This window comes from Pristis pectinata, chromosome 9 (genome assembly GCF_009764475.1).
Source record: "Pristis pectinata isolate sPriPec2 chromosome 9, sPriPec2.1.pri, whole genome shotgun sequence".
Classification (NCBI taxonomy): domain Eukaryota; kingdom Metazoa; phylum Chordata; class Chondrichthyes; order Rhinopristiformes; family Pristidae; genus Pristis; species Pristis pectinata.
Window position 1 is genome coordinate 98,890,632 of NC_067413.1, and position 13,171 is coordinate 98,903,802.

General features: G+C 44.6%; 1 protein-coding gene across 1 annotated transcript in view; it reads left to right on the plus strand.

The window, feature by feature from the left end:
• Positions 1 to 13,171, plus strand: part of arpp21 (cAMP-regulated phosphoprotein, 21) — a 205,275-nt gene that overhangs the window by 101,292 nt on the left and 90,812 nt on the right. Inside the window, 1 exon segment of the mRNA XM_052023736.1 lies at positions 12,118 to 12,177. Within this exon segment, the coding sequence (XP_051879696.1) occupies positions 12,118 to 12,177 (60 nt within the window).

Below are 13,171 nucleotides of genomic sequence, written 5' to 3' on the forward strand. Positions count from 1 at the left end.
GTTTCCCACATTCCTTTTGTCCGCATCCCCATCCCACGCCACTTTAAGTCCACTTGTGAAGGTCGACCCGCGCTGTAATAAAGCAGACTACAGCAGAACCAACGAGTGTATAATTAATGTTTTATTATCTTAACGCTAGCGGGAGTGAGGGATACAGAGAAAGAGTAAACAGTGTAACCCGAGCTCTGTACTGATCCCCGCTCAGAGATTTGCAGGTTATACTCCTTTTATACTTATATCATGCCATGGTGGGACCATAGTCACACCATTAACCCTTACATTTCCAGTTATCTTTTACACACTGATGCCCTGTTTCCCATATTCCTTTAAAACCTATTGGACGCCTGTTTCTCACGATCATTTGAAATCCACCAGCATTGTTTCCACCTTGCTCCCATTAAATTCACAGGGGCCCCAGTCCCACATTCCTTTTAAACTGACCAGGGCCCTGTTTCCCACACCCCCTTTAGATTCACCGGTGTCCTGTTTCCTATACTCCTTGTAAAAGTCACTGGATTTTGCTTCCCATGCTCCCTTTAAATTCACTTGGTTCCACGGAAAACTTTACTATACCGCTGCGTAGCATCTAAAGGAAGTGGATTAAATATTTGTTGGTGTATCAATAGGAGTAAAATCTGCAGATATGTCACCACCAAACTCCCAAGGGTGTCAGAGTATTGGAGTTTAATGTATGGTGTTGATCAGGGTCATGTTCTTTATTATCAGCTTTTGTCTTGAAAATTCTTTCAAGATCTGGGTTGTGACACACATATCTCACCGATCCACTTCCTGCATTTCATGTTTACCAGTTTACAAAAACTCCACTAACACAGCATGCTCGAGACCTTGGCTGTGCCAGATTGGCAGGTGTTCTGGACTATTGAATATTATTCCCATCGCATGTTCAATTACTTTTTAATCTGTTATGAATTCGTTCTCCAATGAACTTGGTAAATTCCAGGGGAATGTGGGAAACACAGACAGTGAGTCTTGGGGGAGTGCAGCATCCTGGGTCACAGTGAGCCTCGATGGAATGTGGGAACTGGGACCCCAGTCATGCCTGGTGGAGCGCAGAAACCAGGGCCCCATTGAGACTCAAGGGAGTGCGGGAACCGGTGAGTCTTTGGAACGTAGGAGAATGAGGGCCGACCTTATAGAAATGTTTAAAATTATGAGAGGCATAGATAAGGTGGACGGTAACAGTCTTTTCCCCAGGGTAGGGGAGTCCAAAACTAGGGGGCATAGGTTTAGAGTGAGGGGGGAAAGATTTAAAAAGGACCTGAGGGGCAACTTTTTCACGCAGAGGGTGGTGAGTGTATGGAACAAGCTGCCAGAGGAAGTGGGTGAGGCAGGTACAACAGTATCATTGAAGAAGCACTTGGATAGGTACATGGGAGGGGCGGGGCTTGGAGGGATATGGGCCGAACGCAGGAAATTAGGACCAGCAAGGTGGACAAAGTGGTCAGCATGGACTGGTTGGGCCAAAGGGCCTGTACCTGTGCTGTAATTCTCTAAGACTGTAAGTGCGGACCCAGCAAGTCTTGGGGAGTGCAGGGACCAGGGACCTGGTGAGTCTCAAGAAGGTGCCAGGACCAGTGAGTTAAGGGGCAGCTTGGCAAAGATTATGTGGTGAGCCAGATGCAAAGTTCAGTTGGAATCTGTAGAGCTGTTTTTTATAGTTCAAAATATTGATTCTTGATGGATTCTGAAGCATCGATAACCATGGTTGTCTGAGCATGAATATCAGCCAGCTTCCTCTTCTACAGTCTTACTGTGACTTGTTTGAAAACAAATTATTGTGTTTAAAACAGGACATATTGTTCCATACAGTTGGAGTTGCAGAATACATTCCTCTTACTTTATGTGCCACCCTTGTGTAAACGATATCCATTGATCTGACTTCAGTGGTACAGTAAGGTCTTTTAGGTCTACATGACCCATCAGGATTTCCAAATTGTTGGATAGTAGATGATTGGAGTTTCACCAAACAATGAATCACCTCTCTTAAGATAATTCCCAATACATGAGGATGTTACTGGGATTGGAGGGTATGTGGAGAGGCTAGATAGGCTGGGACTGTTTTCCCTGGAGTGTAGGAGGCTGAGCGGTGACCATACAGCGTGATATAAAATCACAAGGGGTGTGGATAACGTGGATGGCGGCAGTCTTTTTCCCAGGGTATGGGAGTCTAAAACCAGAGGACATAGGATTAAGTTGAGATGGGAAAGATTTAAAAGGGACCAGATGGGAAACATAGAACATAGAAAAGCTACAGCACAATTCAGGCCCTTCAGCCCACAAAGCTGTGCCCAACATGTCCCTACCCTAGAAATTACTAGGCTTACCCATAGCCCTCTATTTTACTCAGCTCCATGTACCTATCTAACAGTCTCTTGAAAGACCCTATCTTATCCGCCTCCACCACCGTTTCCGGCGGCCCATTGCACACACTCACCACTCTTTGAGTAAAAAACTTACCCCTGACATCTCCTCTATACCTACTCCCCAGCACCCTAAACCTATGTCCTCTTGTGGCCACCAATTCAGCCCTGGGGAAAAGCCTCTGACTATCTACCCTATCAATACCTCTCATCATCTTATACACCTCTATCAGGTCCCCCCTCATCCTCCATCTCTCCAAGGAGAAAAGGCCGAGTTCCCTCAACCTGCTTTCATAAGGCATGCTCCGCAATCCAGGCAGCATCCTTGTAAATCTCCTCTGCACCCTCTCTATGGCTTCCACATCTTTCCTGTAGTGAGGCGACCAGAACTGAACACAATACTCCAAGTGGGGTCTGACCAGGGACCTATATAGCTGCAACAATACCTCACGGCTCCTAAATTCAATTCCCCGATTGATGAAGGACAATACACCATGTGCGTTCTTAACCACGGAGTCAACTTGCGCAGTCACTTTGAGCGTCCTATGGACTCGGACCCCAAGATCCCTCTGGTCCTCCACACTGCCAAGAGTCCTACCATTGATACTATATTCTGCCAACATTCCTTTTCACACAGAGGGTGGTGGGTGTATGGAACGAGCTGTCAGAGGAACCTGTAGAGGCAATTACGATTACAATGTTTAAAGGACATTTAACTGTGTACATGGATAGAAAAGGTTTAGAGGGCAATGGGTTAAACACAGGCAAGTGGGAATAGCTTGGAGAGACATCTTGGTTGGCATGGAAGGGTCTGTTTCCATTCTGTTTATCTCTACGGCTCCAATACCCTTGCCACACTTAAAGTTCCAATTTTCTGAGTCCTTTTTATGAAGTTAACACCAGTTTTATGACTTTGTGGATTCACTCCTGGATTTTGATTAGCTGTTTATAAAATTATGGGAGGCATAGATAGGGTAGACAGCTGGAATCTTCTTCCCAGGATCGAGGTGTGGAATACAGAGGGCACAGCTTTATGGTGAGGGGGGGAAAGTGGACACTGAGAGTGGTGGGTGCCTGTAATGTGCTGCCAGGGGTGGGAGTGGAGGCAGATACGATAGTAGCATTCCAGAGGCTTTTAGATAGGAACGTGAATAGGCAGGGAATGGAGGGGTATGGATCATGTGCAGGCAGAAGGGATTGGTTTAATTTGGCATCGTGTTCAGCACGGACATGGTGGGCTGAAGGGCCTGTTCCTGTGCTGAACTGTTCTCTGTTCTATGTTCAGTTAGAATCTGTAGAGTTGTTTTATCTGGTTCAAAATATTGATTCTTGCTGGATTCTGAAGCATCAATAACCCGGGTTGTCTGAGTGTGAATATCGACCAGCTTCCTCTTCTACAGTCTTACTGTGACTTGTTTGAAAACAAATCACAGTGTTTAAAAAAGGATATATTGTCCCATATATTTGGAGTTGCAGAATACATTCCTTTTCCTTTATGTGCCACCCTTGAGAAAACAAAATCCATTGATCTGACTTCAATGGTACAGTGAACACTGTAAGGTCTTTTAGATCTATACAGAAATTCCAGCATTGTATGGATAGGATAGGGGCACACAGTGGTTTCTGGAGCATGCAGATATTGTGCTTCTCAAGGGCATTGTGATTGGTCATGTTTACCAAGCCACATATTATCTTGGTTTATTCTATCAGCTGACCATCTGATATCCTCGTTAATGAGCGGCTTTAATCGGTAATAAGAACCCTATTGGTCTTCCGGCTGCACTTTACTGCAGCCTTAATTAAACCACAACACAGTTACGCTGCCTTTATCACTGACTCACTTACGACTGACCTATCTATCCTAACTTTCACATTTGTATCTTCATTATCATTCAGTAAAAGCATCATATCTTTACCTTGGTGTGTTAGCATTCCTAATGTTTTATCTACATATTCACAGTCACAGCTGCTGGACAATACACAATACCCAGGTAACCCCCCCCCGTTTTATTGTCCCCTTTCTTTTAAACCTTATGACTTCCAGATCCAACAAGATTTTAACCATGTTTTTCCGAATAGTTTTTACCCCTTTTGGACACCAATCAGGTAATTCAGTGGCTGATATATTTAGTACGAAGGTATTAGCTCATTGTATACATTATCATGTAACTTGGATTCCAATAGGGTTAGCATTAACCCTTTCATTCATCCTAGCATTACTTTTTGGCACTGTAAGGCTGTAGGGTTGATTGGTTTAATTGATGCCAGATTAAACCAATCCCTTCTGCCTGCACATGATTCATACACCTCTATTCCCTGACTATTCACGTTCCTATCTAAAAGCCTCTTTGATGTCCAGTAAGTATCATAATACCTTTTTACACTGGCTATCTCCTCTCTTTCTCTGCAGTCCTGATGAAGGGTTTCGACCCGAAACGTCGACTGTCCATTTCCCTCCACAGATGCTGCCTGACCTGCTGAGTTCCTCTGGAACTTTGTGTGTTGCTCCAGATTTCCAGCATCTGCAGTCTCTTGTGTCTCTATCATAATATCTGTCATCAGTAGGTCAAGACCTAAGTGGGTCTGCCTGAGCAGATCCTCCCAAAATATTTCAGAGCAGTCTGTATCCAACACAAGACCATGGGTCGCTCAAGAGAGTCTCCCCCTAATACACATATTGTGAGGCATGTCTCGCTCTGGTGACTCCCTGCCGCTGGTTCTCCCAACATTTGGGAATCACTGAGGCGATCTGGAGAGGACGACCAGATCCTACAGCAGAACGTCCTGCTTCCTCCCTTGGTGCTCGTCAGGGCGCTCAGCAACCACAAAAATAGTGCCGCAGTCAAGCACAATTAAAGCACACCCGTCCCCTTTCATAAGACCCACCTCCTCTGTCAGTGGTCCTTCAGTTTCCAGATCAAATCAACCCCCCCTCCCCTCCCAGCCCCCCGATGGTATTTTGCATCTACACAGCCCTTTTGTTCTCTGTTTTCCCCAAGCTCTGATCATACATCTCAGCACTCACTGCTGGTAAAGCCTGTGACCTGTACGACACAGAAGATTTTGAGGCCACAGGCATCACAACTCACCTCACTGGAATAATTAATTAACATTGTCATCCATTGTCCCGCACTGTTTCCCAAACTGGCTCTACCGAATCCCGGACCGTAAACTCCATGACAATTCGACCAGTCTATTAGTAAAGGCAGCTGGATGTTCATTAGGCCCTAGTCAACCCTGGATTCTGCAAATCTAACCCGGGATCTCCATGGTTACTCCAGTGACACCAGGACAGCATCCTTCATCTCCTGCACTGTCCCTTCAACACCTTGTTGAGTTGGTGGTAGAGCAGGAAATAACTGCAGAGTTAAGCACCTTCCCAATAGTCTCACTTCCTCTCCATCATCTAGCCCACGTAAATCTATCCCCTGGGTTACGGAATAAGGATGCTCACTGCCTTCACAAGTTGCACCCTCTTTTTCCACCTCTGCTAGGTGAAGGGGTAATATGTATGCCCATCTGCCCCACACAGTGTGTCACATAGTCACATAGGTTCCAGAACCTTCGGGGCATTTGACGGTACTGCTGGAGGAAAGATGAGTACAAGGAGTTGGATGCAGCTTTGCCTAGGCCCGTTCAGTGCCATTTATCCTCCTGCCCATACTTAGAAGCCTTATCCTTTAAACTTACCCAATCAATTTCCCTCAAATCTCCCAAATTATCTTCCTCACCCGACTGACAATCAAGCACAAATGTAATTTCCAAACTGTGGACAATCGTGCTTGTAGCTGGGGATTTCCTTTTGATGTTCAGCTATATTACACCACACTTGTGCCTTTTGTTGTTTTATTAACCTGAAGTTTGTTGAAAAGTCCAAACACTTCTGTACAGCCTGAGCAAGTTTTTCTTTGGCTAATTCGGTTTCCTTCACAAACTTACTGCAACTGTACTCAGCCTTTTCTGCTGCTGTCTGGAAATAACTCGCAGGTACAGTTTGTGATAGTAACATGCAGTTTGTTTCTCTTGACTTCCTCCCCCCATTCCTTTTCATATTCATTAACTCCTGCCTCACCTGCTCATTCTTCTTCCAGCATTTCTCCATTCCCTCAAACGCAAGGCAACTGCAGGAGCCTCTATGAACGTCCATGCCCTTTGTTCTTGCTGAGCCTTAGACTCATTAGACCCCTCTCAGTTTTTCACTCTCCTTATTCTCCAGTTGTTGGCAGGGATTTCTCAACAGCTTGCTGATATCACCTTCTGACTCTGCTCAGAATTTTTCCTTTTAGTAGCAGGCACCCACGCACACCAGATCTGCAACCAAAACTTCACTACAGTACTTAATGACATCAGAAAATGGATGTGATGTTGAGATTAATATTTATTCAAAAAATAGCAGACAGACAAGTGCTTACAACCTACCTCAAAATTACTCATTGAACAGGCTGAGCTGGCAAATTGCACTTTCTGAAAGCAAAGTTCTCTCTCTCTCTCTCTCTCTTTCTCTCTCACTCTCTCTCTATCACTATCTCTGTATCTCTCAATTTATCTATCTATTTCTCTCTGTTTCTCTGTATCTCTCGCTCTCTGTATCTCTCTTTCTACTTCTCTCTGTATCTATCCCTCCCTCTCTCACTCTGTCTCTCTATCTCCGTTTCTCTCTCTCTTTCTCTCTCTCTCTCTCTCTCTCTCTCTCTCTCTCTCTCTCTCTCTCTATCTCTATCTCTATTCCCTGTGTACATACTGTTTGTACTTCAATCATGCTTACATGGTGTTACTCTGGGTCATATCCATCAATATCAAATTTGCCTTTTCTTCAAATTCTGAATTACGAGGTCCATACTTCCCTCTTAGTCCTCATCCTTTTATCATGTTTACTAATTTATAATTAATCATCCGTCTAACCAAAATGTGGGCTTCTACTTATACTGACATTCTTGGCTGTTGGAGACACAAGAGACTGCAGATTCTGGAGTCTGGAACAATCTGCTGGAAGAAGTCAATGGGTTGAGCAGCATCAGTGGGGGGGCGGGGGGGATGGAGAAGGAATTGCCGATGTTTTGGGTTGAAACCCTGCCTCAGGTCTGAGGTTGGAGAGGGGAGATGGCCGGTGTACAGAGGATGGGAGGTGGTGAGACCCAGGCCAGAGGTGATGGTGGACACACTGAGGGGGTTCGGGGTCAGTGGTGTCGAAGGATGATGGGCAAATCGAGCCAGGTAGGGGAGGGGGACAGGTGGAGCTGAGAGGTACAATAGATGGAAGCAGACGAAGAGGGAGGAAGATGGAGCCGGGAGGGGAGGGGAGGGGAGGGGAGGTTGGAGGGAGATGAGCAGGAACACAAAGGCTACCGGAGCTGGAATCTGTTAAGTAGGAAGGTGATAGAGTAGGAAGCACGTGGGGAGAGCTGGAAGACAGAAGGAACCAGGACCAGGTGGGGGAGTGGGGGAGAGCCAGGGGGTGAAATGCACAGCTAGCAGCTGGATGCAGGGGAAGGGAATGGAAATGGGTAATGGGGGGGGGGGGGGGGGGGAGGGGACAAAAGTAGGAAGTGTGGAGGATCCGGAGAGAGAGAGAGAGCGGGGGGGGGAGTGGGGGTGGCGGTGTGGGAAATGGAGGTGAGGGTTACCTGAAGTTGGTAAATTCAATGGAATTGGTTTGGTTTATTATTGTTGTCACTTGTAGCGAGGTACAGTGAAAAACTTGTCTTGCATACTGTCCATACAGATCAATTCATCACACAGTGCATTGAGGTAGTCAGGGTAAAACAATGACAGAGCGTAGAATAAAGTGTTACAGTTACAGAGAAAGTGCAGCGCAGGTAGATAATAACGTGCAAGGTCATAACGAGGTAGATTGTGAGGTCAAGAGTCCACCTTATCGTACTAGGGAACCGTTCAATAGTCTTATAACAGCGGGATAGAAGCTGTCCTTGAGCCTGGTGGTACGTGCTTTCAGGTTTTTGTATCTTCTGCCTGATGGGAGGGGGGAGAAGAGAGAATGTCCGGGGTGGGTGGGGTCTTTGATTATGTCGGCTGCTTTACTGAGGCAGCGAGAAGTGTAGACAGAGCCCATGGAGGGGAGGCTGGTATCCGTGATGTGCTGGGCTGTGTCCACAGCTCTCTGCAGTTTCTTACGGTCATAAAGTTTATACCATTTGAGTTGTAGACTACCCAGGCAGGATATGTGGTGTTGTCCCTGTAGTTAGTGATGGCAGTGGACAAGGCCGAGAATGGACAGGTCCGTGTGGGAATGGGAAGGGGAATTGAAATGGCACGCAAATGGGAGCTCGGGATGGCCAGTGCGGACAGAGTGTGGGTGCTGTGCAAGTCGGTCACCTAGCTCTTGGCTGTTCCTTCTCTATCACCTTTAGAGTTAAAAAGTCAGAGATGTGACTCACCGCTCTCCAATGAAATACTTGAGTGGCTTTGGGGAAGTTAATGGACATGGATTTGTGTGTCTATTGCATTCAGTGACATATCCAGGTGGACCGCACAAAGTAATGCTGCGGCTTCTGCTAAAACTTCCTCACATTCCAGGATCCTTCTGGATTGCAAAAATAAATCTTAGCTTGCTTTACTTTCTATAAACAAGATTTTTAAACTACTATTCCATGATTCTTCAAACCTTACCTCTTGCTATGCAACAAGCTGATGAGTTACTTTTCACAACGATTGACAATATTCTATCAGTGGTGTCTGCATCTCCCTCCCCAGCTCACCCACTGTAATTCTAGTGTTTCTCTGCAGCCCTGGTCTCACACCTGCATCTTTCTCTGGTTCCTCTCTTTTTCCCTTTATGCCCCTTCCAAATTCATGTTGTCTATTAGTCAAAGTCACAGAAACAATCCCTTCTTCCTGCCTCGGTAAAGCAGCCAGCATAATCAAAGACCCCACCCACCCGGACATTGTCTCTTCTCCCCCCTCCCATTGGGCAGAAGATACAAAAGCCTGAAAGCACATACCACCAGGCTCAAGGACAGCTTCTATCCTGCTGTTATAAGACTATTGAATGGTTCCCTAGTTCGATAAGATGGACTCTTGACCTCACAATCTACCTCGTTATGACCTTGCACCTTATTGTCTACCTGCACTGCACTTTCTCTGTAACTGTAACACTTTATTCTTCATTCTGTATTGTTTTATCTTGTACTACCTCAATGCACTGTGTAATGAATTGATCTGTATGAACGGTGTGTAAGACAAGTTTTTCACTGTACCTCGGTACCTGTGACAATAATAAACCAATTTACCAATGTAACTTCAGCTCATCTAGTCCGTGCTGACTATCAAGCACTCACATACACTAGTCCCATTTTTATTCTCCTCGGATTTCCATCAATTGCCCCAAGGTTCTACCACAGACCTACACATGAGGGGCAATTTCCAGTGGCCACTTAATTCATCAACCCATATGTCTCTGGGTTGTGGGAGAGAACCGAGTACCAGGAGGAAACCCACCCAGTCACAGGGAGAGCATGTCAACTCCACAAAGACAGCATCTAGAAGTCAGGATTGAGCCCAGGTCACTAGATCTTTATGGCAGCAGCTCTACAAGCTATGCCCCTGTAATTCACTTCCTGCTGCCTTGACACCCTTCCAAATAAACTGTTGCCACCAAGCTTCACTTAGTTGCTGATGTTATCAATTTATCATGTTATTGATTCACTTTTCTTTGCTGCCTCCTCTCCTTCAAATCTGCCATCACATCGCTCTCCTCAAAGGAAGTACCCTTGCCTGTCTTCATAAATTCCGGCCCAATGGCCAACTTCCCTTTCCTCTCCAAAGTTCTTGCCTACATTGTCTTCTTTGGGATCTGTGCCCATCTTCCCTGCAATCCCATGTTTAATTTGCTCCATTCAGGTTTCACCCTGGACACTGGAATAAAGCAGTTACTATCACTCCAGAACAAAGAACAGAAAATGCTGGCCATCCCAGCAGGTCAGGCAGCATCTATGGAGGTAGAAAATATTAACCTTTTAGATCTAAATTTTTGAACTTGGTTTTGATTACAGATCATTGACCTGGAATATTAACTCTTGTTTCCCTCTTTACAGATGTTGCCTGGCCTGCTGAATACTCCCCAGCATTTTCAGTTGTATTCCATCTAGATTGGTTTCTCTTACCAAACCATTTTGTCTCCAGTCTCCAAGAGTCTTTGCTTTGCCCCCCTCCTATATTTTTATCTGCGTGCTGCCCCACAGCAACTACACCCCAAATCACATTGTTTTCCACATGTAAATGGAAGACATTCAGTTCAACCTGACCACCACTCTCTTGATCTCCACACTGTTAATAATTTGGGCAGTAGTAGATACACTGAAATCTCCTTCAGCTATATATTTGGAAGACAAAAGCTGTTAACCAAGGTGCTTGTTACCCAGCTATATTTAATTACCTCTCTCTCTGGCAGCTGTTTAAAGTCCAACCAGACCATTTAAAACCTTGTGCCATAATCATAAGTAAGATTATCGATATCTAGCTCTGTTCTGTCTCAACTCATCTGCTGCCTGGAGTACTCAGTCCGCTGGACATTTGTTGCCTCTAAACTTGGTGACTTCAATGATCTCTGGCTAGGCCTCTGTCTCCCACACTTCATAAACTGGAGTTCATTCAAAACAATGATGCCCATATCAAAATACATGGCAAATCCTGTTCACCTATTATCTTTGTGCTCTGAACTACTTGGATTCTGATCAAAATGCATGTTTTAAAAATTCTCATCCTTATTTTGAATCCATCCCTGGCCTTTCCTCTACAGGCCTTCAGGATGTTGAGGCCTTCATGTTCATGAAATCTTGTGTTCTTTTTCATTTTCATTTTCACTACTGATGGTCCTGCCTTCAGCTATCTAAGCTCTAAGATGAACAGTCTGCTCAACCTCCCCATCATGGTCTGTAATTCTTGCATTATTGGCTCAGCATTTGGCCACCTCTCCAGGCTTTCTGTAGATTGGTCAGGTTTCGTTCAATAACTGTTATGAAGGGCCTTGGAATGTTTCACTTTATTAATGATGCTGTGTGAAGTAGGTTGTTGAGAAAGGGTTAGAAGAATGATCTGATCCTATAAAGCAATATTTTGTGTGTCAACACAGAGAACGAAGGGTTATCTTTGCAAAGGCCCCTTTGCAGCCAGAGCCGTAGGATTAGTACGTTAGTACATGAGAGAAACTGGCAAGAATATAAGATCAAAAATGACCTTTCAAGTATAGTACTTTGTTGAAACCTCATGATGGAAAACACGATACCTTTAGTGAAAGCTCAATATCTGCATAAATTTTTCTTGTCATTTGATATCATCAAGATTAAAATATTAAGTTCTGAACATGTATAATTTTGATATCAATGTCAATGGATTTGGTCAAACAAAGTGGAACTGTCTTAAATGATCTATCCATGTATTATAATTCCCATTAAGATAGATTAATAAAGGTAACCTGGGATAGTTTGGTATTAACTCCTCTGTCACTGATGCGAAGGGGTGATTGCTCACTCTCAGTTTCCTCATGCACTGAAGTCTCCGGATTAATCATCAGTCAGAGGGAGGTGGCAATAACCTGAGATGAGTCAGGTTGGGAGCAATCAACTCACAAGCGTTATTCGCACACACCTGAGTGTTTTGTCATTCCATAGTTTTGGGGAATGAGGTTCTGGAGTGCCCGGAACAACTGAGAGAAAGCATTCATTTAAAGTTTATCAACAGTATTTATATCTATATTGATTCAGTTTTTATCATTTTACAGGGACAGAATGATGCTTTTAAAAATGGAACAGGAACTAATAGATTTTATCAGTGATAACAAGTAAGAGATTACATTCATATCTATGCTTTAAATGTGTTATGGAGTCCATAGAGTCAATAGGCACAGAAACAGACCATCAGCCCATCTTGTTCTTGCTGACCATCAAACACCCTATCTTTTACGAATCGCATTTACCAGCATTTGATTCCATATTCCTTTATGTGTTGGTGATCCAAGGTACTTCATTGTCCAGATACTTCTAAAATGTTGTGTGAGCTTCTGCCTCTGCCACATCTCTCAGGCAATATGTTCCAAACCCCAATCACCCTCCAGGGGAAAAAATTCTTGCTAGTACCCCCTCTAGACCACTTATTCCCTACCTCAAACCTATGTACTCTGATTGCAGACACCTCTACCACGGGGAAAGGTTTACTACTTCGACCCTGTCTATGCCCCTCATAATTTTATGCACCTCTTTTGGGATCCTCCCACAACCTTCTCCACTCCAAGGAAAGCAAATCCTTCCATCTAGTCTCTCCTCATAACTGAGATACTCCATCCCAGGAGATATCTTGTTGAATCTCCTCTGTACCCTCTCCAAAGAAATCTCATCCCTTTCTATACTGTGGAGACTAAAGTTGCACAAATATTCCAGATATGGCCTCACCAATGTTTTAAGCTGTACCATAACTTCCCTACTTTTTATATTCTGTGCAGTGACTAATGAAGTCTGGTACCTTCTTCACCATCCTATCAACCCGTGCTGTCACCTTCAGGGACCATTCATTGTGTATGTCCTACCCTTATTGACCTCCCAAAATGCATCACTTCACACTTATCAGGATTGAATGCTGTCTGTCATTGCTCTGCTCATTTCCATAAGACCATAATGGCATTAATGAATGCCATTAGGACATCGGCATTCCAGCAGCATGCCGATAGCCAAATGAGGATGGAAAATGATGTTCAGAACATTTTCTGGTTTCTCCAGGCTAGAGCTTGAGACACATTTCATCCAGGCATTGCTATTTACTTTCAAAGATGCTGAACCCCT